The 23,728-nt window shown below is 40.5% G+C and overlaps 1 protein-coding gene across 1 annotated transcript in view; it reads right to left on the reverse strand.

Moving 5' to 3' along the window:
* Nucleotides 1-20,255, reverse strand: part of DENND1B (DENN domain containing 1B) — a 157,656-nt gene extending 137,401 nt beyond the window's left edge. The window contains exons 1-2 of the mRNA XM_027713318.2: nucleotides 20,151-20,255; nucleotides 17,213-17,277 (exon numbers count right to left, since the gene is read on the reverse strand). Of these exons, the coding sequence (XP_027569119.1) occupies nucleotides 17,213-17,277; nucleotides 20,151-20,167 (82 nt within the window). The 5' untranslated portion in view covers nucleotides 20,168-20,255. The remainder of the gene's footprint in view (nucleotides 1-17,212; nucleotides 17,278-20,150) is intronic.
* Nucleotides 20,256-23,728: the final 3,473 nt, after the last annotated feature.

The raw sequence follows: 23,728 nt of genomic DNA on the forward strand, positions 1-23,728 counted from the left end.
ACCAAGCGTGCTTGAACACCATGGGCCTGTGCTTCATTATGAGAAAAAAATGTCAGTTTTCACCAGCTTCCAAATCCAAGCAAACCACGGGTACCCATGCTGGAGAAAGGATGTTGACATCCAGCAAGGCAGTTTTTGGGCAGCAGTGACACACAGCACACTGTGCCGGTGCCCACCACCACCAGCTACTGCAAACAGGCAGAGGAATGAATTCCTGTAAAACCTCCTCACGGTTTTTCTTCTCTGTCTGGAAGGCTAGAATCTGAATTTTGACACATTCTCCATTTTTCTTTCAGTTATAAATACAAGACTAGAGCCTCATTAGGACACAACTGCAGGGAGCAGGTGCCGGGGCAGCCCTCCAAACCTTCCCTTAGCCAGGCCAATCCCCTTTCACCCACAAAAGGGAGGCCTGTTGCTTTTGGAGACCACTAGAAATGGGTAATAGTTTAATTTTGGATCCAAGCAGGAAAGAAGCTGCACATAGTGCAGGGAAAGATTTGTATTTTAGACTGGGGGTTCAGGTGTTTTATTCCACACAGGCAGCCTTATTTTCACAGACTGCACACTAGGCTCCCTGCAGCAACATCAGACCTATTTTAAGCTGTCAGATCTGGAAAGAAAAGTTTAGCAGATCTCAGAAGACATTTTCTGGATACTTCAGTCAGCTTCTGCCATGCTGGCCAGCATCACCAAAGCACTGAATTGCAACACCTGCCGTGGCTGGTTTTATTAGCCAATGTTTTAACAGTTATGTGAAAGAGGACATGTGCCTTCATATGGAGATCATTTATGCATTAAACATCAAGAAATGCACAGGTAACTCATCTGCAATAAGTAAAATCCCAGAATTTTTACCTGTCCTCATGATGAGAAGCAACATCTTTCTTTTGTACAGAACTTCTGTAAGATGAATTTTTAAACACAGAAGTCTAATTTAAGAATACATTTCTGTTGTTCTTCAAATTACAGAGCATCTCCTTAACAAAAGGCCTCAGTCACAACTTCCTCCCACATACACTTGCACACAAAATTAAACCCAAAAAACAAGACGACAGCAAAACAAGGAACCAAATGCACTTTGATAAGGGGATACTCCATTAAGCTGCTCAGCAAGATACTGAAATCTCATCTCTGATGTGCCAAGAAAAATTGCTTTTATAGACAATTATAAACCAAACACACATTTAAGAATCACCCTGTATAAATGACTTCGTTGACCTTTGCCCTCATCTTCTTCTATATGCTATTGTTTACCATCTTGCTCTTTCTTACACTTGGAGACAAAATTATTTAAATTGTTTCTCATTCTTGGCTTTCAAGGATGTAACCAAATGAACATCTAACAATTACACAATATGAACCATTCTAGAAGCAGCACATGAAAAAAATAAACTACACACAAGTGTACATCTAACTCCCCTCTTAGCACCAACAGATACACCAAGAATTACTTGTCTACCATCTTCAGTCATATTAATCTCACTTATTCAGCTATTAAAACTTCTTCAAAAGAGGGGAGTTACAGTTCTACACATACAAAAGTTTTTAAGCCATGGTACAGTGTATGAGTCATTTCAAGTACCACAAAGCCCTGCAGCTAAGTTTAAGAAAAAGGTTACTGATTATAACCCTCCAGCAACACTTGAAAACTACTTAAGAGAATTCTGACTACAAACTGTTCATTTTTCCCCAAAAAAGGTTCTAATAAATGCTAAGTGAATACACCACCTATTTGTTTTGCTTTTGGAATGAAACTCTACAGCAGTTTTTAAAAAACAAAACAAACAAAAAAACAAACACGAACTTTACTGTTTCTTATTTCTTTGCTAAGTATATAGAAAGGCCTTGGCAACATAAAGGAAGCATAGCAGATACATCCATTTTTACAGTTCTTCAAAATATTTATGTATTTTCAAATCTGTTTTCCATAGAAAGCAGTACTGATCTGCTATTAACAGAAGCAAAAATCAGATGCCCTGGAACGCTAAAAACTCCTTAAGAATGTGGCAAAATTTCCAGCCTGAACTGAAGCAGACTCATAGTCTACTTCACTACTCTCTGCATATTGCTTTTATTGAGCAAAAAGAAAGAAATCAAATGAACTCTCTTATCTTAAATGTAACACATCTGTGCGGTACCTTGAACTCTGAGAACGGAGTTCAGCAAGATTCTCCCCTCTAAAAACAAAGACATGAAGAGTGATGCAACACAGAAGCACAATCCTAATCTGCTCCCTCCCTTCCATGTTTCCTAGCTGCTCTCCACACGCCACAGGGAGCCCAGTAACAGGCACAGACACACACTACCTTTGCTTGGCCTGCTTTCTCACCCAGGACGAGTTTAGAGAAGCATAGCAACACTGGCACTGTCTTAGGAGGTGTCAGGAGTCCTTTCAGGATCTCCTGCTGTGAAGGACATCAAAACAAAGAGGTGACAAATCACACTTCTCCCTCCCAAGCCATCCAAGCCCTTGCCAGTAAATACAGGAAGCAGAGTGGGTACCATTCTCACAAGAGCTATTCCCTGAACGGTGACAAGGCAGTAACCGAGGATATGTCTGATGAGCCCTGGGCAAAACGGCATGTAGTTCTTAAACTATTATTTTATTGATTTTCATGGATTAGGAGTGTCTTGAAACAACATCTTGCAAATGTGCTGTTGCATCAAGAAACACTTGCAATGTTTTAGTGAAAATTTTGGTAAACTTCCTTTTTGAATAAAGCCTAGAACAATTTTCTTTTTGAAGTTACAGGTCAGCAGGAAGTTTTAACTTTCACATAGATTTGCAGCTGAAGTGCTGCTGAGGTGCAAAGGTAAGAACAACACATACTCTTGTTTAATCTTTTCGAGAGCAGATATTACAGCACTTCCATGAGGACACAATCACAGTCCCCTCATATTTCATAATAAAATAGCTTATAAAGAGACTTTTTTTTTAAGGTTTTCTATAGTTTAAATATATTTACCACGTTATATACAACAAATCTCCTCCACTGTCTTACCCACCAAACTCAGATTATTCGAGGTGAAAGCGCTGCTTAACAATAGACTTCATCCCCACTGGCTCCTACTTGAAGGGGAGTTCATCAAGATGCCTTAACTACAGCCAAATACATTACTGATTAAGGTTTAGTCACCAATAAACAATCAAACATAGGTCATTTTCTGATATTATAAAAATTATTTTCCAAAAGAATATTTATTTCAAGCACAAGAAAAGCTACCACTTACGAAAGTAATGTAATTTCTCTATAATGCAATTATATCTTGATTTCCAGCACTGAGAACCAGCACTTAGGTACCATCTTCTTTGTGGCAGTTTCAGGGTAGCTCATCCCCTCACTTTTACTTCAGTTCCACCAACACAGTTTCTGGGCAGCCACGCAGTAACTGAGAGAGCTTTTGCTTTCTCCTAGCTGCCTGTGGAAAGACAGGTTGCAGAACAGAGGACAGCAACACTTACCATTACCACCAAAACAGCTACTACCAAGAAATGCACCGTGCTCAGCATTAGTCATTCATTTCGAGTTTGAAGCATCTATTTCCTGGAAAACGCTATTCAAAGACCTGCTTTTTTTGCAGAACTTGCCTAATGGACACCTATTAGCAGTAAAGCTCATTGATGTGGCCCACAGCAATGCAGCACTCAGGCTGTCAGCTACACGATGCAGGCTTTTGTCACTTCCCTTCAAGGGTGACTGGTGCTTGCACTTCCTACTAATGCAGAGTAAGTGTTATACCTTCCTGGAACCATTTTTTCCCCCAGTCTGGCTGAAGCTCAACATTAGCAAAATCCAACAGGGTTTAAGGATTATGTCTGGCCCTTACAATGTGGGAGTGGGAGTTTCTTCATCCTTGTCCCTTGGTGCTGCTAACTCAAATGAAAACATAAACCTCACACATGTAAAGGAGGAAGCACAGACAATAACAGGACACTCAAAAGAAAAAAGAAAAAATGCCAGAGTTAGCTCTGTAAACATATTCCAAAGCTGAAAGATTTTTGTATCCTGTTAATAACTACTGAGCTACCCAGCCACAAGTTAGGAAGTTATTTCATCTATTGTTTAAAAAATGCTTTTCTTTGTTGACTTATCACTATTCAAAACCAGACTTGGTTGGTATCCTGTATGACACTGTGTTTTGTACCACCTTATCTTTCGTGTATGTGATCAGTTTTCTGGGCATAGATATTTCTGGAGGGGAGGATTTGCAGTTCCTTGTACATAAAGCAGATTTTATCCACACATCTGTGCATTCTATCAATGCCCGTAACTTCTAACACGGCTACACATGAAAGAGAATTCTTGTTTCACTTGCTCACATATTTTATTTGAAGACAATCAAAAATCATATTAGAATGTCTAAGAATTTCAGATTAGAGAAGTCAATTAGCATATCTCAACAAAACACCATTTTCCAATGCCACTCTATAGTAAACATTTTCTTAAAAATAACCTAATGAAGTTGAAAACACTGATTTCAAATTCATCTCTCAGCCATTGGTGTTCAAAGTAGATCTCCCAGATCTGCCTCTGCCTCACCCTGCATATTTGCAATACTCACATTATTCCAGTACATCTAGTTGATACCCTGTAAACAAAAACCTACAGAAACGTTGATGAACCACATATGAACATGGTGCAGTATTTAAACTTTAGAACTACTGATTTATATTTCAAATGTGGTTTCTTTGGTTACTAAAACATACTATTTTCTTGTAATTGATCAGTATTGCCATACGCTATCATTACTTTTTGGTTTACATATCTAATATTCCTATTAAATAGAATAATTGAATATATACTGCTGAGACTTAAAGAGAAAAAATTGGGGTTCTGGAACATCAAATAATAGAAAAGCATTTTCTGTAACAATTAACTGTTTCAACATTTGTCTCAGATTAGGCAATTTGTATCTGTTTCATGCTTTGCATTGTGTTTGACCCACAAGCACACAGCTACTATATTAGCTACTATGGTAAGTAATATATACTGTTCTACACATCCAAAGCAACATTAACTAAAACCAAAACAAAACAAAGAAAGAAAACACCAAACCCACTTTGATCTCTTTGCATACAGAACGCTTTGAAACATCACTTTGTTTGCAACTATTGTTTACGCTGTTCTGGCACTTTCTGTCCTAGCAAGACTTTTTGTCTTGCTCACTGAAAGATGAATATTTCAAGATGTGCTGACAATTAAAACATACTGGTCACGCTTAGATGAATAATTTCTAGTGTTAAAATACACAGAGGCAGAACTCCAGTAGCAGAAGTACTCCAGTAGCATATGTCAGAATCAAGTTTCCCTGTTATATTAGGATAAAAGAAGGAGCATACATGATGAGACACAAAATGAACAATGCTCTTTTATCAGATTATAAACTCGCATTTTGTTTTTTAGACACAATGTGAGCAATTCTGATTTGGCTCCACACACAGCCCAGTCATGTTCTCAGCACAAATCCAGAACTGCATATACTAAGGGTATACATTTACTTTACAGAGATTGGCTTTAAATCCATATTACAATGCAACTATAATGAGGCCTCTGCAACTGTTGTAAGTTTAATTGATTTCATTAATTCATGATTTTTATTAAAGTCATTCATGATGATGTTAACTGATGAATGTATAGATCACTCTGCAATCTCAGACCACTACTTACTGAAGTGACTGCATACACAGCCAAATTTCTATCCTCAATACTTCTGACTGCTTTTAGATAGGTTATTGAATATTTTTAAAGTTGGACAGTGTATGAAGTATAGCCACTGTTCACCAGAAAGCTAAAATTTCTACTGGGTGCAGAGAACATCTTAAAACAAGTATTGTCATTTTCACACAGATTACCACACGGAGTATTTTCCAGTTCACAAGAGTCAAGCAACCATAGAAAGTCTCACCAACCAAAACACCCAGTTAGGAGAAGCCACACAGATGGCTTCTGTGAGAGCAAATGCTGCTACCAACAAGTTTTCTGGGAAATGCAGAGAAAAGCAGTGTTTCAGAGCTGAGAGACATTTAGTCCTACTTTAGGAGAGTCAGGCAAACCTACAGATTGAAGTAATTTAGGGCTAAAAGCAAAGTAATTTTTTCTCTTTTTAGAGCTTAAAGCACATTGCAGTTTCAGATCTTTCTCATTTCTTTAAAATGCACGAAGCAGATCATATATGAGCAGATCAAGTTCACGTTGCCCAGCACTTAGAGAGCAAGTGCTCAGGAATTTCCCCATCCTCATGGATTTACTGGCTTCAAGAGCTCTGCCGACCACAGTCAACACAATTCACTACCTTTTTATTTCCAACCTTCATCCTATTTCACTTTTAGTTTAATTTATTTTTATTTTTGTTTGATCTGGTTTACTCTGTCCTTCATGATTTTCCCCAATAGCAGGAGCTCAAAGGATTCTGCTTTGTTTACTGTTGAAAACACAATGCAAATTCCCTCCAAGGATTGCAAGACCTGACAAGTATTCTCAATGACAGTTTGCTGTATCTGTCAGTGTCCAGTAACGTCACATAAAGTTGTTTATTTAAAAAGAAGAGAGCCACCATCACTAGTTACCAGAGAATTTAAGGCAGGCTTTAATATATTATGGTTTTTATAGACAGTGAAAAATGTTTTCAGCCAGGCACTTGAAAGGCAGTCATCTCAAGCTTTTTTTTTTTTGTCACAACCAGAATGCAAAAGAATATATTTCAAATCATAAAATACATCATTTTATATCAAGACTAAGAAAGAAAATTCCCTATAAATTGCTTACTTACTAATTACATATGGTAGTTTTGACTTTTTTTTCCCCTGGCTGACACTTTTATAAGCATTTTTAGACTAGAACTTGCAAGATGCTAGAAGGCTCCAACCCCAAGTTGATGCAGATGCCAACACATACCTACATTGCATAGGACATGCCCATTCCCAGAAACTAAAATGGGTTTACTCAGATGCACCAATTAAAAGTGCCTGACTGAAACTGCAACTGAATTCTCAGAACCTCACCTAACTCAGTTTTGGTGCCAGAAAGCTTTACTTGTCCTGGCACAGAATCACTGACATTACAGCCACCTCTGAGGCAACAGCAAAAGTTCATTAGCTTCAGCTAAAGAGGCAAGAAATTCATCTGCCACTAAAAAACTAAAGTTCTTTTTAATCTGGGAGTATTCTTAGCAGGGAAGAGTTACCTAGAGTATGAACACCAGCAAAAGTGTTTGCTGGACACAAAGTCTATCAGAACGTCCTATGTCATGTCACAATATCATTAACTATTTTCAGTTCTGTGAATTACTGCAGGATACCAATCTACCATAATTGTGGTCTTTAGACAGAATTTTATTTATACAAAATGAAAACTTTATCTCCAAATCTGCAATACCTGAAAGTGACCATGGGTGACAGGGATTTAACTTCGAGTACTTGGGTTTTTTCTTAAGAGCTAAATTCTGTCATGTGAACAGAAAATTGAAAGGCACCAGCAAAGCTGTTGAACCATTTCCTCAAAAATAAGATAAGAGTTTAACATAACCCAAAAACAATTCCAACACAAAGCCATCAAGCAGACAGCAGGACAGAGTAAGGCTATACCTACTTGTCTCCAGTTTCCTCAGCTGGCAATACATTTATTTTAACAAATCCAAAATACTTGAAATTAACACTCAGAAATGAAAACAGCCCATGCTACATTGCATAGCATGAAAATCCTATTGGTTTCTCCCTATCTGTCCTTCATAACAAACTTTTCCTGTCAGCTCCAGAGGCAGCCCCACCAGCTGAATGGTGAGTGTACCCATGGAGCAAGCCTGGGAAGGACACTTACCTCACATGCTTTTAGCAGTGCCAGCTACTTGAAGCTAAACACAAACAGCAAACATACACAACTTAGGAGCTAAAAGACCACCAAAAGTTAGGAAGAGGATGCATAAACAATCAGCTCTTGCTAGCAAGACTAAGTTACAATAACTGTAACTAAGTTACAATAACCTCTTGTCGCTCTAAAGGCACAGTGATTTCACTCCATTATTTCAAGCTAGTGACAGACCTCCAGGTAAGTTTACAACCGTCACACAGTCCTTGTCTTTTATGTCTATGTTGCTACATTTTCTCATTTTGCATTTAAACAGAACACAAACACATTCACTGTAGCACAAAACAGTCTTTTACATTTTTTTTTGAATACTGCATCTTAACCTGAGGATATAAAAATTATCGTCATTCTGTAATAACTCCATTCCTGGAAACACCTGCCTTAAAATGTTAAGGTTTTCTTTGTAACTTCTGAGGGAAATAATGCCGTGCCTTATAATCACTATCAGTATGGCTTCTCTGTGTCAAGTGCAACTATCTCAACACAATTCAATTCAACATTTAGCAGCCAGTATTTAAATACTAAGACACCAGATTTTTGCATTCAGCTTCTCCTGTAACAGAGCAAAAGAACTGCCTCCTCCCAAAAGCAAACACTTGACTCCATCTACACAATGACACCACAGTTTTACAACACTTGTATGCGTTCTAATACAGGTTTAAGTGGCACAACAAATAAAACTCCCTCTAAAGTCAGATGAATAGGAAGTATTTGTGTTGCTCTTTATCATTCTGAGCTTAAGGAAAAATGCAATGGTAAGCCATTTATAGCAAAATACTTTGGTTATGGCAATTATGCCTCTATGATAATCAAACTTGCCATTAACTAAAAACTTTGTAAAATATGTTCCAGAGAAAACACAGAAACACTAACCAATATGCTCTTTTCAGACACAAGTTTTTAATTTTAGGTAGGTTTTAATCTACATCTGAATAGCCATTCAAATGTGTAAAGAAACCAGACCCAGGAAACATAATCTAAGGGCGTTGTTCAAGCCTTGTTTCTAATTAAGGATTTAATACTTGAACAGCACCTTCTGAACAAGGATTGAGAATTCTGCAAAGGAAAACAGTATGACTGTAAACTGCTGCCTTGGCTTTCCCATCTCAGGAAGTGCAGATACCACACCCAAAATCTTGTTGAGGCCTTTTTTCTTTACTTCTGCTTTTTCTCTTCTTTTTTCCATATAAAGTTCAGTGTTAAGTTTTAATCCTTTCTTCTAAACCAGATTCACAAAATATAAGAAGTCTTCCTCCACACAAATTGCTCAGTTCTAAACATAAAACCTACAGTTCTCGAAGATACATGGAAAAATCCTAAAGATGAATAGAAGTTAATGTTTTCAGCATTTTAATACTTCGTCTGTCAGTCACGTAGAATTTTCCATCCTAAGTATGTGCCTGTAAATATCATGGAGTTATCACATGTCAGCCTGCCATGAGAAATACAGATTCTTAACATACTAGTTGCAAAACAGTGCTACAGTCAAATTGCTCTTACTACACAAAATTATTTTAAGTAATAAAAGTAACACTTCACTTGGCTTCAGGGGTTTTTAAGCCCTTTGTGAACACTTATGTAACACTTCCCTCTGTAGCCGAGTTCATGTTTTATTTTATTTCAAAACAGAAGTATCTATTTCAACAGTTAAATGATGAGCATGCGCATCTACATGTCTCTGCCATTCCCCAGATAACATCATCAGTGGCAAAGGAAAAAGAATTAAAGACTATTTCTGTGAACCAGACAGGAAACCCTACACTTCAGCCTCTTCAAGTTCGTGGTAGATAGAGAAGTGTCTTATGGCTTTGCAAACAAGCATTTTAAGGCTTAGAAGTTTAACCAGTTTACAAAGTTTTTTCAGCAGACTTTAAATCCTCCATGTATAAAAAAAAAAGCCATTAAACTATATACAAAGACAGTGAGCAGTAGAACATGTCCCATTAAAAAATGATAAACCTCTGTGTACGATAGGCTGTTCAGTGTGTGGGAGGGCCAAAGCATGCTGACATTAGCTTAGGAAAATATGCAAACTCTTAACACTTCTGAATGCAAGCAATTTAAAACCCACAAACTATCCCCCAGGCAGCCATCTCAAATAGTTAAGTACTAAAACGAAACTAAAATTAAATTTGAAAAAAGCACAGGAACATCAACTTTCATACTGATTAACTACACTACACAATACAGGTTGCTGGTTTCAGCTTTTATTTAGTTATTAATACTAGTATGTTAATTCTACTCAATTTTACACAAAATTCTTTTTACAGCAAGTTAATATTTGTACTGCTTAATTCCCTTTTCATTTCACTGCCCAAAACCCGATCACGCTGCTGAAAGTGGCGTATGATATTACATGAAAAAATGACACAGACAGGCAAGTGCCCGCAGGGGAATAACTCATCTCTACCAGCACTGATACCACAGCACCTTGCCCCCACATTACTACAGCTGGAATCTCTGGAGTACAGCAGAGCCTGCCACTCCTCCCAGGACTGTGCTCTGCCTGCTGGGGAGTAGGGTCGTCCCTCCCCACCAAGGTCTCTTCTCCCTGGTAAAGAATGCAGGGGAGATAGGAGAAAGGGCTTCCTTGACCTATTTCTTCAGCAGCTCTCACCCCTTCCCCTCCTACACACACATATCTGCACCCACCTCCAAATTACACATACAACCAAGAATCTCTGTAGGTTGGTGGAAAAAAAAAAAAGATCTGTAGGAAATGAGGCACTGAAAAGCAGCAATGTTTTCCTCCAGAATTTTGCATCTGTGGAGAAGCTGAAAGCTGGAGAGACTACACTCCATTTCTCAGTCTCTAGTGAACAAAAGGAAAAGGTAAAAAGCATCAAAATGCCAATCTTTATCTTAGGTGCAAAATCATTGTTGTATTAATTGGTTTTGTAGTTTGGAACTCTTCAACACCCACTCTTCGCTAGCAACAGTGCAAACACACAGAAGACATTTTTTCATACCCTAAGGGACTTTCCAATTAAATGCAAGAGATTTGAATATAATGAAAAGACTCATTTAGATAAAACCAGAGGGTTTAAAGATTGTAATTTATGAAGGACTTACAGGTATGAAGGACTTACAGGTATGGTTGGTGCTCGTACACGAGAGAGTTTCAGCCAAACTCTGGCTTATATTCCTCATTTTTGTCAGAAGTGGTGCACTACCTGCTTTTCATACACTTCCTACTTTTGCCTTCAAAACTTTTACACAATCCTCAACAAAAGACTGTGAAATATTATTCTCCTAATCAATCAACCCTACAGAGAAAACAGGCTAGATTAAATGTCCTTTTCCAAGCTTTTTAGGTACCATCATTTGGAAACTTCAACAGCAAAAGCAAGAAACCATTACAGGGAAGTAGCAGTAACTTAAATAACAACATATAAGTTCATGAGTTGGGGCACAGGGGGATGTTAAGTTTAATGAAACTTTAGAAGAGTAGAAGGTTTTAATTTTTTATACACAGTTATCTTAAAAACACAGAGTCAATTAAAAAATTAGAGAAACCTAATTTTCTGGGGGCCAGTACTTATTTAGTATCTTTCCAGGTAAAACCAACAGTGATAAAGGTTGGCAGCATATAAAGACTACATCAAAAGTTAAAAAAAAAATCGTGCCGACTTCTTCATGTATTACACTGATAGAATTATCTTTTTCATCAGGTTCAAGTGATGCTCTAAAAAAAATATGTACAGCAGAGGAAAGAAGCTGTCTTGATCAGCACGTTACACCCGCCAGCTCAGAGTGTGTGGTTAACAAACAACTCTCTATAGTGAAGAAAAAACAAAATAAGAAAAACCAGTGCTTGCTCTGTCCACAATCCTGAGAGCAGCTTTGGAAGATTCTTAATCAAAATCTTACCAAAGCTAGACATGTTCCCCGTGGACAAAACTACCAACTGTGCTAAACTTCTTTTTTTCAGAATTTAGACCTTCCAGGAACTACAGATGTTATTACTATCTTATAGACCACAATCAAACCTTATACAAAGAATTTTGCATTTCTATACTAATTCTTGGACTTAACTGATATAGTTTTAAACTCCACCAATACTGGTTTTCATTAAATTAAACTGGTTTTCGTGGCTCTTTCTTGAAAATTTAATGAAAATAAGACCCTTTAGAAAAATAATTAAGAGATCACACATCACTAAGATTTATTATCATTCTGGCAGAGGCAAGATAAACTACAGGAGTTATGCAATTCAATACAATCTACTTAACACCTTCTCTGAAAATCACATTATCTAGCCCTAGAGCTATAGAAAGCTTCTTAGCATTTAAAGAGGAAATAGAGACAAAGCAATCGAATTTCAAGGGTTGTTCCAACAATTATTCTTAGATTGAACAGAAAATGAACTGCTACTTTTAAAGGGGTTTTCAAGTAAAACTTCAACAGTCAGGACTACAGCAGTCCTGGACCCAAACCACACCATTCAGTGGCTGACTTTTCTGGATCTATCTGCATACTCCATGGAGCCTTTTTGTTGCTTTTTGTGTGTGTTACAATCAAAGAAAACGAGGGTGTAGCAAACAGCACTCGCTTCACCACACACATTGAAACCAATCTGAGTCATCATCTTCTTGGGAAACTGGACAGAAATGCTGAAGACTTCATGCTCACAGAAGCTGTTGCACACTGCAACTACTGTTTGCTGCTGTATTTGCATTGCCTTTTGCATCTGGCCTCTGCAACCCAGTTTTAACATAATCAATATATAGGATACAAAGTTTATAGACTTGGTTAAATTACCAACTTCATCTTTGCACGTTTAACCAAAATCCAAAATTCTGACTTATATGTGTGTGTGCACAAACTGTATATGCTTGCATAAGCATAGATACATAGATAAACACACACTCCTCACAAAGATTATAATGGCACTCTTAGTTTGGACATGTCCTGTGGAAAACTTCCCAGAAATTCCATTTACTTTCCATGATAGAAGGATACAAATAGAAAAAAAGAAAATAAAAAAAGAAGCTGCAGACTGCTTTGTTCAGACACTTCCTAGGCTCCAGCATATCTTACAGTGCCAGCCACAGTATAATTTTCAAGAGAGTGCCAAGAGAAGAGCAAAGTTGCTGTAGGTGCAGCTGTTGAGCAGTCCTGATGCAATAACCTTATGTAAGGCCATGCATTCAGGACCAACTGTACCACTGCATTATTCCTGATACTCAGGAAGAGGGATTCAGCCCAAAGTGCAAAAAACTTGCATCTTTTCACTCTAAAGCTAAAGAGTAATTCTTGACCTTAAAATAATACAATACTTTTGATAATGTCTGTTATCAAGTTGTCCTCTGAGCCTGCAAGTGAAAATTTAATACTGAAGGTCTACTGCTGATGTTATATCGAGCACACATTTTTACTATTTCTTTTGTTTGCTTGTTCATTAAGAAGTAACACAGAAAAGAATTACGAAAATCTGCAACTGCCTGGAAGGCAATGTAAAACTTTTTGCTGTAAGGTGTTACTCTTGCTGCAAGCCAAATTCACAATTAACAAATACTGGGCTGTTAGAATAGCTTAGCACTTATCTCCCACTCACTTAGCAAACTCGAGTGAACAGCAATTATTTCATCTCAAAGTTTTGCAAGAATCAGGTCATGAATTTTCATAAGTAAAAGTTGTCACATCAACTAGCTACTATGTTTCAACATATATAAATTGATGCTTACAATCTTCACCCCTGCAAAGGACTGGAAGTTATGACATGGCAACAATCTGATTTTGGTCTTAAGGTTTTTCTCTCCTCTTTGGAGATTTACTCTGAAAATACAGTAAGCAATATGTTCTAAACTGTTGAGGGAGTTATAAGAACATTTAAGTAGAGAATACCCCTTTTTCTCTCCTGCCCCAAAAATGAGGAAAGGGTTGGAAGATCACTATTCTAGCAATGCTACTGTGTACTCCTGTAGTTTAGAACAGAGAGAAAGGAGACAGTAGTCCAAAGGATGACCTACTCAGTATTAAGAAATTAATATTTAAGCATGCAAGCTACTCTTAAATAACGCACACACACACAAAAAAAAAAAAAAGGTATCCAATGGGAAACAAAATTTTGATCCAGCTATAAATAAACACATGTTAGCACAACTGAGCCTGTAACCAATTCAGGAGCTACCTACTATATATGACGTGATAAATTCATATTAACCTACCTCTTTGCTTTCTACTCAAGGTAAATACCTATGTTAAAAATTAGTGAAATGATTTAAGAACAAATGTCATAATACATATAAACTCTGCTGCATTTCATGTATGTATGTATGTATGTAGGTGGAAGAATCCTAGGACACTGTCATATCCGAAAAACCAACATTCCTTGGGAGCTATGTCATAATTAAGAAGTTATCTAAAAATACTTTTCTAAAGTCATGTCACATTGTTGCAGGCACACAGCATCCTCATAAAAACATCCTATTAAGAGTTACACGTGCAGTAGGGCTACCTCAAATGTTATTTGTTAGAGCAGTTATACACTGGCACAGGGAAATTAAAATGCAGGAGAATGCATGCTAAGGCAAAGCTTGAGAAGAAGAAGCTTAAAGATACACAGGTCACACTAAGGTCTTCCTCTCTTCTAAGTCAGCTTCTCCTGCTGCTCACTCATGCAGGGAGATCATAATTTTGTGGCTGTGATATTTCCACGGCAACACTGGTGACAGTGATGTCACAAATTCAGCCCTGACATAGCTTCAGGATCAAGTACAAGGAGCAGATGGGATGCGAGGGAAAAAGCCCCTATTTAAACACAAATCTCTTTTATAAGAAAGAAAGAGGCATGAGCAAAGAAACAGGTGAATGGATCATGTTTTCAAGTATGATATATTCAAAAGATTATCCTAGCATGAAAATCTATTTAAAGGCAAGACCTACAATACAGGGTAACTGTCAAATTTGTTAGGCCTTATAATAAACCAACCTTGAAAGCTCCCTGTTTAGCATGACAAGCCTTGTGCTCCATTTCTAAAGTGGCAGTGAAACAATACACTTTTGTCCCTTGTGAATTTCCTTTAAATAACTTTAACATTCAGATATATTAATTTGACACATCACTGTGCTCATAATACCATATGTAAATATGATGTCAAGCCCTCACTGGAGTGAGTTTGTTATCTGAATTAGATATGATATGAAAGACATTAAAACAAATCCCAGATAAGTCACCAAGTACAACAGGATGGTAACAGCCAGCACTGTTTGATTGGTAAAAGGGCACTATACTTTTGTGCTGATCTGTGGACACATGCAAGAATCAACACAAGCTCCAGGCCAGCTGAAGGACACCTAAACCCCTTGCCTGTCACACACTCTAGACTCCAACACTACGGGTATCAGACCTCCTTCCTGCCTTCAGCCACCCCATGGACCAACAGCAACTGAGCCCACCCAGCACAGAAGGGATGGTGACAAGAAGTGGAATAGCAGAGGATGCAACCACAATATAGTCCCAGATACAGTCTCCACACCGACTCAGGTCACAGTGCAAGGAAATACATAGACTTCTTAAAGATGCTACGCTCCACAGACAACTGATAAACAGCAAAAATACCTACAGAGGGAGGCAGGGGAAGCGCCTATGACCAAAATTCAGGCGTAGGTCATTCACAGAGCTGCAAGCAACAAAAAGTGGTTTCTTATAGCAGTAGAAGTGCAAAAATCAGAAGTCAAATAGGAGATAAAAGAAATTAAAAGGATTTAGAACCATGTTCTGATCACAGAAGAGAAAAATCCACATTTTTTGAATTTGACGATGAAGAACCTGAAAGGATTAACAGTCTAGATCTCAGGAGGGAAAGGAAGAAAGGGAATAAAATTTGCAGGTTGAAGCTGGGCCTAAGCCAAGATGTGAACAGGCCCCCAGGAAGAGATATTGGGCAGAGGGAGAGACCAAAAGCACAATGCAGGGAGGAACAGATCAGAAGTCAAGTAGCTTAGCAGGGTTCCCAGACACCATGTATGAAATCACTAAGGTAAAAAGTGCAAAAGGGGGAGAACAGAAGCAAAAATGTGCCATGATACAAACCACAACAATGATCAGAGTTCAGAAAACCCATCTGATTTGCCAGACTGTGACTGTATCAACAGCAAATCACAAAAGCAGGCTGAGGGATTCTGGCTGGTCACAAAAAAAGTGAAGGTATCCAAGGACTGCACCAGGTCCAAGATGTCATTTCACAACTAAATGAACAATCTTACAAAGAGAAGAGGAAAAATAAAGGGAGAAACTTGAGCTATGAGAACAGGATAATATATAATACAACAGGTACAGAAAGTCTGTTAGGATTGTCAGGGAAAGACCTAAAGAACTAGGTTTAGCTTCCACATTGTTGAAGCTTCAACAAAAATGGTTTTCGTAAACATATTAGGCATGCTCCCATGACACCACTAACAAATGCTGCCTGAAATTAAAAAAAAAAAAAAAAAAAAAAAAAAAAAAAAAAAAAAAAGAAAAAGAATAGTTTGAGGCTATAAACTTCTACAGCCTTCTTGTTAGAGTAGTAAATTCTGAAAATAGCATCCATTAGCACAGTAGGATAAGAAATACACTCTATTTTAAGATGCAGTTTTTACAATTGTGATTAAGACACAGCTGTCACAGACTAACATGACTACAACACAACCCCAACAAGACTCCTCCTCTCCCTGGGCTTTTGTAAGGCCAACAACCTCAGATGAGAACATGAACCGAGTTCCCCCAGTGGACTTTGAAGAGGTCACTTTAATTTCAGTACTGCAAATCCCATCTTCTTTTTACCCAAGAGGAAAAAAGCCTCTCTCAGACAACTCTTGCACTACTACATCTCTTTTACCATGTGTTTATAGAGACATGAAACTGATGGCTGATATAAGCTCAAGTCAGCACTCGTTGCTGTTTGTATGGTGTATCAAGCCAAAGCAGCTGCCAAACATGAGCTACAAAGAAAGTCTCTTCCTATTGTTCAGAAAATAAGTTATTTTCTCCCTATCACACTGATCAAAATTAACATTCCACTGATAGAAGTCAACTGTTCTGCTAAAATGAAATTTTAGACAAAACCAACATTGTAAGACTTCCAAAGTGCAGCAGATACAATTCAAGTTCAAGCTTTAAAAATATTTCTCTCAAAACAAAAATATTTTTACAATAGTCAAAACAAAAATATAACAGTAGAAAACCACGACAAGCACAAATTAATAGACCTTAAAAAGCAATAAAATAACCAGTCACTTTCTAATACAATCTCAATACAACAGCAACTCAAAATATAAGCTAACACCATATCAAGATGCAAAATATTTTTTTCTAGCACTCATTTCTATAAATAAAAATCATAGGCATAGTATATTACCTTCATTTTCAGAAGCTTGGCATTTTACTTTCAGTACCAAATCAAAGGTACGTTCTGGATTTTCCCTAGAAGAAGCAAACACAACCAATTAATTATACTCATGTTTCAGATCATGTTTCTACTGTGTTATATCCTTTCCACTCTCTTTGTATGGAATAAAATTAAAGTATCATTAAAACAAAATTAGAACCCAGATTAGTTCAAAGGAAGAACCAAAAAGTCACATTTAACTGTACAGCCTTTAGAAAGGAATAAGGAAGATAAACAAGCTAAACTGTGTGATTTATTTACGTGATACTGTGACTGCCTTATGGATCAAATAGCTTTCAAGTCTTCCATCATGCCCCACTAAACATTGAGAAAAAAAGAGCTACTACAGTCCTTATCAATCAATCAATCTGAAACGTATTAATGGAGTCACACACAGCCTTTTCTAAATGTACATTTTATTTCTACCTAATAGGAACAGCCCATCATTTGACTTCCACTTTAATTCCACGACTTTAGCCACTATCCTTTAAATGCTTATGATTACCACCACAAAGCTGAGAATCACTGGGCTTACCTCTTTCACAAGACATTGATCATCAACTGGGACTTTAAAGGTATAATTCACTGAGTGAAAAAATATTAGTGGAGTTACCAGAGACAGTCACAACCCTGAGCAGGCCAGGAAGACAGAGCCTCCCTATCTGCAGCAGCCATCACAGGCAGCTTTGCATGATGGCCAACGCCCCTTTTACCTCCCCAGTAAACACACACCTGATAATAATAAACTGCTTATGCTAATAGCAATTAACACTCAACCTAATCCCACACGGAATATTTATTAAAATAGTTTTAAATGCCACTACTACTATACCCCCTCTGCCTACCAAGCACACTGCTATTTATATTAAAAACAAGCGGTATAACCGCACCCATATCAATTATCTATTTAACCACATAAAAGGCTCACACATGAACTCCCTTCTTGCATAATGCTCCCACTAAAGTCAGCTGGAGATTCAAGCAAGTAGAAAAATTCAAGACTTGGTTCCAGGTCTCTAGAATGCTTCAAATAAAGCATACAGCAATTAACACAGTTGTTTCTTTAAAGAAAGTTTTGAATGAAATCCAAAGGCTGAGCTGGGGAAAATTTCAGCTGTCACTAATTAATTGATTCAGTACATGCTTTCATTGACCTCAGCACCATCATCAACTGAGATACGCAATTATAGTCTAATTCAGGTTATGGAGACATAACCTGCCCATATCACAATCTTTCCTTGCATTTTAAAGCATTTCTTTGGGAAAATCCTATATCTGCTGATCCTGTGTGTAGGAGATCAAATTCTGCTCTGAGTTACAACAGCCTAAATCCAGTATATTGGAGATTTACTCTGGTATTAAACTCTGTCGATTGTTCCTCTGACTGGTGAGCAGGTTCAGAATGAAACTGATAAGGCTGTGCTTTGTTGAGCCATCTAGAAAAGCGAACCACAAAAATCCTGCATTTAAAAGAAATGACATCTCCTCATGACATTACTCTAGTTCAGGCATTGGGTTTATACCCTCAGGTTGGAGTTTTAATCTGAATCAGTTCAAGTGTTGCAAGCACCAAATGAGTGCTTCTAATTCAACTCTTAGCTGAATTATGCTCATGAAAAAAAGCTCTTTGAAGTAACACTGCCTTCCGTCTTTCACTTTACTACTCTGAAACTGCTTTTGCAGAAAAATGCTTCTAAGTTTACTCTTCACATCCCACTACACTTAGAAGTGTCAAAAATGTGTCAAACTAATCTGAAAATTGTCAGACCGTCTCTCATTTCCTTCACAGCTCCGCACTGGCAGCCTGCTTATTCATCGTGTATTGACACGGAGATGTTCGTCAATTTCCGAAACCCGAGTTAAATACCCTGTCACTTTCCAACCTGGGAAGGGCAGGTGGCCGCTCCTGGTGGGCAGGCTGGACACCTAAAACCTCCCCTGCACCTGCCATACCACAGTGGCAAAAATGTGCTCTGTAACCACCATGGCCATAAACCAAAACACAAGAAGTTCCACCTCAACACGAGGAGGAATTTGCTTACGTTGAGGGTGGCAAAGCACTGGAACAGCTGCCCAGGTAGGTCGTGGAGTCTCCCTGTCTGGAGACATTCCAAACCCACCTGGACGCCTTCCTGTGTCACCTGCTCCAGGTGACCCTGCCTTGGCACGGAGTTGGCCTGTATGATTTCCAGCGCTCCCTTCCAACCCGAGCTATTCCGTGATTCTGTGATCTCCTAAAGAGACGCCTGTCACAGCCCCGGGCAGGGTCACTGCGGGCAGCGCTGCAGCCCGGCCCGGGGAAGCTGTGCTGGGCCCGGCGGCCTCGGCACCGAGCTCCCAGCGCCGCCCGGGCCCCGCTCCCCGGGCACGGCCCGACCGGCGCCGCTGCCGCTGCCCCAGCTCCTGCCCTGCCCTGCCTGGCCAGGCCGGCGGCTGCCAAGCGCGACCCCCGCGCCGCTGCGGGCGGGCGATGCCGGGGCCGCCGCGGGGCCGGGGGCGGCGCGGGGCGGAGGAGCGGCCGGCGGGGCTGCGGCCGCCGCCGCCGCCGTCTCCTCCTCCTCCTCCTCCTCCTCCTCCTCCTCCTCCTCCCCCCTGCCCGGGCCGGGTCGGGGGGCGCCGCCGCTCCCCCCGCGCCACGGGTCCCGCCTCGCCCCGGCTCCGGCCCCGCCGCCTCCCGCCCGCCCTTCCCGCTGTCACTCAGCGGCCGCGGCGGGCGCGCCCGGCCCCTTGCACGTTCCCGCCGGGTGGGCTCCCCCTCCCCTCCTGCCCTCCCCGCCCGCCGCACGCCGGGCCCGCCGGGCCGGGGCGGCCGCGGGGCCTTCTCGCCGCCCGCCCGCCGCGGGGCTCGGCTCGGCTCGGGCCGCCGCGCCCGACAGCCCCGGCGCGGCCGCGCACGCACCGCACTCACTTGAACCTGCTGTCCATGGTCACATCGCGGGGCCCCGGCGGCGGCCCCGGCGCCCCCAGGGACAAGCGCCCCGCCCGGCGGGGGCGAAGGGGCAGCGCCGGCCGCGGAGCGCTGGGCGGCGGGGGCGGCTCAGCGCGGCGGGCGGCGGCCCATGGCTGCTCCGCTCCGCTCCCCCGGCTCGGGCCGCGACTGCGGCGGAGCGGCGGCACCGCCTCCTCCCCCGTCTCTCAGTTCCTGTTGCAGCCGCTCCGGCACCTTCTGGGAACCAGGAAGCTCCTCGGCGGCCCGTGAAGCCGCCGGGGCCGGTGTCACCTGAGCCCGGCGGGGGAGGGCGGGCGGCCCGTGCCCTCCGCGGCAGGTGCGCCGGGCCCGGGGCGCTGCAGCCCCTGCCCGGGGCCCGGCAGGTGGGGCAGGGCAGCACCATGGTACCGTCATGTGTCACCTCACGGGCACCTTCACCCGCTACAACATCACCTCCTTGGATGGTGCGTCCACTGACACATCCTAACAGCCCTTTATGCCCAGCAGGAAAGTGGAGCCTTTCCTAGTAAAAGTCATAAATATTAATTTAACCTGCGGTTAAATCTGTTTAGCCTTTATTTTTGTCGGGTGCTAAACAAACAGTGTCCTAAGCTGCTCAAGAAGGTGTTGCAGCGGGGGCCGGCTGGAGCAAACGCACCGTCCTGTAAACACACATGAAAAGCTTTATACCTTCGAGTGCTTCCCGCGAGTTTGGAAAGGAAATAAAAATAACACCGCCCTTGAGAGGCTTCCAAGTCTCATTCATCTGAGAGGCACTGAGCAGCCAAGTTCCCACCTACACCAAGTTTCCCTCACCAGCATAGTAACACTGCAATGAAAAAGTGCATAAAATAGATTCTGTGGTACTGGGCCAAAGAAAAAACGTCATTCTTTTCACTCTTCCTCCAGAAACTAATCATCGTATCAACAGCTGAAAAGATGAAAAAAATCCAAGCCAATTATATTTTAAACACATAAAACAGCATTAGTGCATTACTGGGACTGAAAAATCAAATATTCAAAGTCAGGAAATTACAAATATTAACTTTTCCAAAGCAATATCGTTTTGGCTTCCTTGCACATCCTACACACCTCACAGGATATAGATTAACTAATAATAAAATGTGTAGATGTACAACAGAAAGAACTGAATATTAAAGCAGAAACCTTAGCTTGGGGATTTTCTTGGATTTCAAGTACCTACTTTCCCGGTCCTTGTTCTGCAGTAATTCTCATCTGTGTTTTAACAGCCAGTATTTGCAGCTCCCACCAAAGTAAATGAAATTGTTTGGGGCTTTGTATCCTTAACACATAACCACGCACTTCATATAGCTCAGGGGGTTTAAATGGAATAAAACCATCCAATGTGTATTTTTGTATACCATGAGAGGCCCTCGCAGCAGGCAGCGTTAACTGACCCGCTGTTAAACTGAACTTCTCTGGTGGGATCAGTCTGGACTAAAGGGCTGGGAGAGAGGGCATTGATGCCCATCCCTGCTCTAGCAGGGCAATGGAAGAGCAAGGCAGGGACCCTCCTGCAGCCACCCAGAGCTGCCTAGCTGCAGCCCCCGAGGCAGGCTGACTGCGCCTGGCACCCAGGGATGATACAGAACCCAAAGGGCTCCAGCAGCTGATAAATCTGATAAATCTGATAAAGCATAAGTGGGGAGGGACGTGGGACACGATCACAGTCATGTCTGTACGTCTGTCTGTCTGTCTACCCTCCATCTCACCACCATACCTACTGTAAAGCACACAGAATTTGAAAGTCTTTTCTGCATGAAACGGCCAATACTTTAACAAGATTGAATTTGGATTGGATGATTATCAAAATATTGAGACATTTTATTTGTGGAAAATTTCCATTTGAAATGTACCAGAAAGTGAAGGAAAAAAAAAATACCCTGTGTTTCAGGATTTCATTAAATCTGTATTCTTAATTACACTAAATATTTTATAAGCCTACTGTGAATTTGTTTCTCTCTTCTCTTAAGCTGCTGATGCTTGCCACTTTTACAGACAGAAGAGTAGTCTGGCAGCCTGTCAAGCTGATCCACTCTGCGACTCCAGCCACTCTTGGACTGGGGTCTGTCTTGGCAGATACAACCATTGGGTCCCTTGGAATTTATTTTATCGTAATTGGAGAAAAAATAGGTAGGGTTTCTTTCCCAAAGTAAATATATGCTTTGTCACTAGAGTACATTGACTGCATGCAGTGACCAAACCTTGCCTGCCTGGAAGAGCAGGAAGAGTAGAGAAAGTTCACATTTAAAATAGAAGGCATACGGCAGAACACCCTGTTGAGGTGAAGCTCACATCTCTCAGAGCTATTATTTCAGACTCTGTGAAAGCTTAAGCAGACATCCGTGCCCAGGTTACACTTAGTTCATGTTTTCAAGACTGTTTTGCAACCACGACAGCTTTTAATGAACAATGGTGTTTTAGGAAAGGTGTTGGTGTTCAAAACCACCTCTTGCTGCTGCCTTGTTTCAGCCTTTCCCTGGAAAAGGGTTAAGGAAGAAGGAAAAGCTGAAAGAAAAGCCTAGTAGACATGCAGAGAATCGATTAGTTTAGTATATTCTGAAGCTGGGAGTCTAGGTTACTTTTCTTTACTCTTTGGTTTTCCTTTCCAAATTAGAACCATGAAGCAGAGGATGTTTGGACTTTTCAGAGTCAACTGTTCTACCAGGTAATCCAGAAGACAACAGCCTTCTTCTTTATGTTTTGTATAATGTGAAAATGGCTGAACTCTACATAAATTATCTCTAAAAGATTAGCATAAGGACTGATATAAGAGGATTTGCTGGAGGTAGGGGTGATGAACATTTATTTCATAGATATGAGCAACTGAAAGACAGATAACTTAGAGATAAAAATTCCTACTCAATCTTCAGTTGTAATCAGCCCATGGTTAATACTCATTAGTCATCTTTGTTGCACTCCAATAATATAAAGGATCTCTAGAACTGATATAATTACAGACACTATTCAGCTCTTACATGCTGCCAGTAAAAGAGGTCTCAATGTAAATTGACTTGGACTTACAAGCCTTAATTTTCTCCCAAATTTATTAATGCTTTGCAGTAAGAGGTTGGATGAAAAAATACCTGAAAGTCTACTTCATCTGAATCAGATAAGAAGAGGATGGAAGTGCCATCAGGGCAGCTTTATCTCAAGGATCATAGAATCATAAAATGGTTTGGGTTGAAATGGGCCTTAAAGATCATCTACTTCCAACCCCCCTGCCACAGGCAGGGACACCTTTCAGTAGACCAGGTTGCTCAGAGCTCCACCCAGCCTGGCCTTGAACACTTCCAGAGATCCACAGCTTCTCTGGCAGTTTGTTCCAGTGCCTCATGACCCACACAGTAAAGAATTTTTTCCTAATATCTAGTCTAAACCTTTTCTCTTTCAGTTTGAAGCCATTCCCCCTTGTCCTGACACCAGGGGTTGCCCCAACCCAGTTGCAGCACCTTGCACTTAGTCTTATTAAACTTCATGAGATTCCCAAACATCATGAGATTTGTTAAAAGCATAACAAAACACATAACATACTT

Source organism: Pipra filicauda, unplaced genomic scaffold (genome assembly GCF_003945595.2).
Source record: "Pipra filicauda isolate LSUMZ 115617 unplaced genomic scaffold, ASM394559v2 scaffold76_size2844353_pilon, whole genome shotgun sequence".
Lineage (NCBI taxonomy): Eukaryota > Metazoa > Chordata > Aves > Passeriformes > Pipridae > Pipra > Pipra filicauda.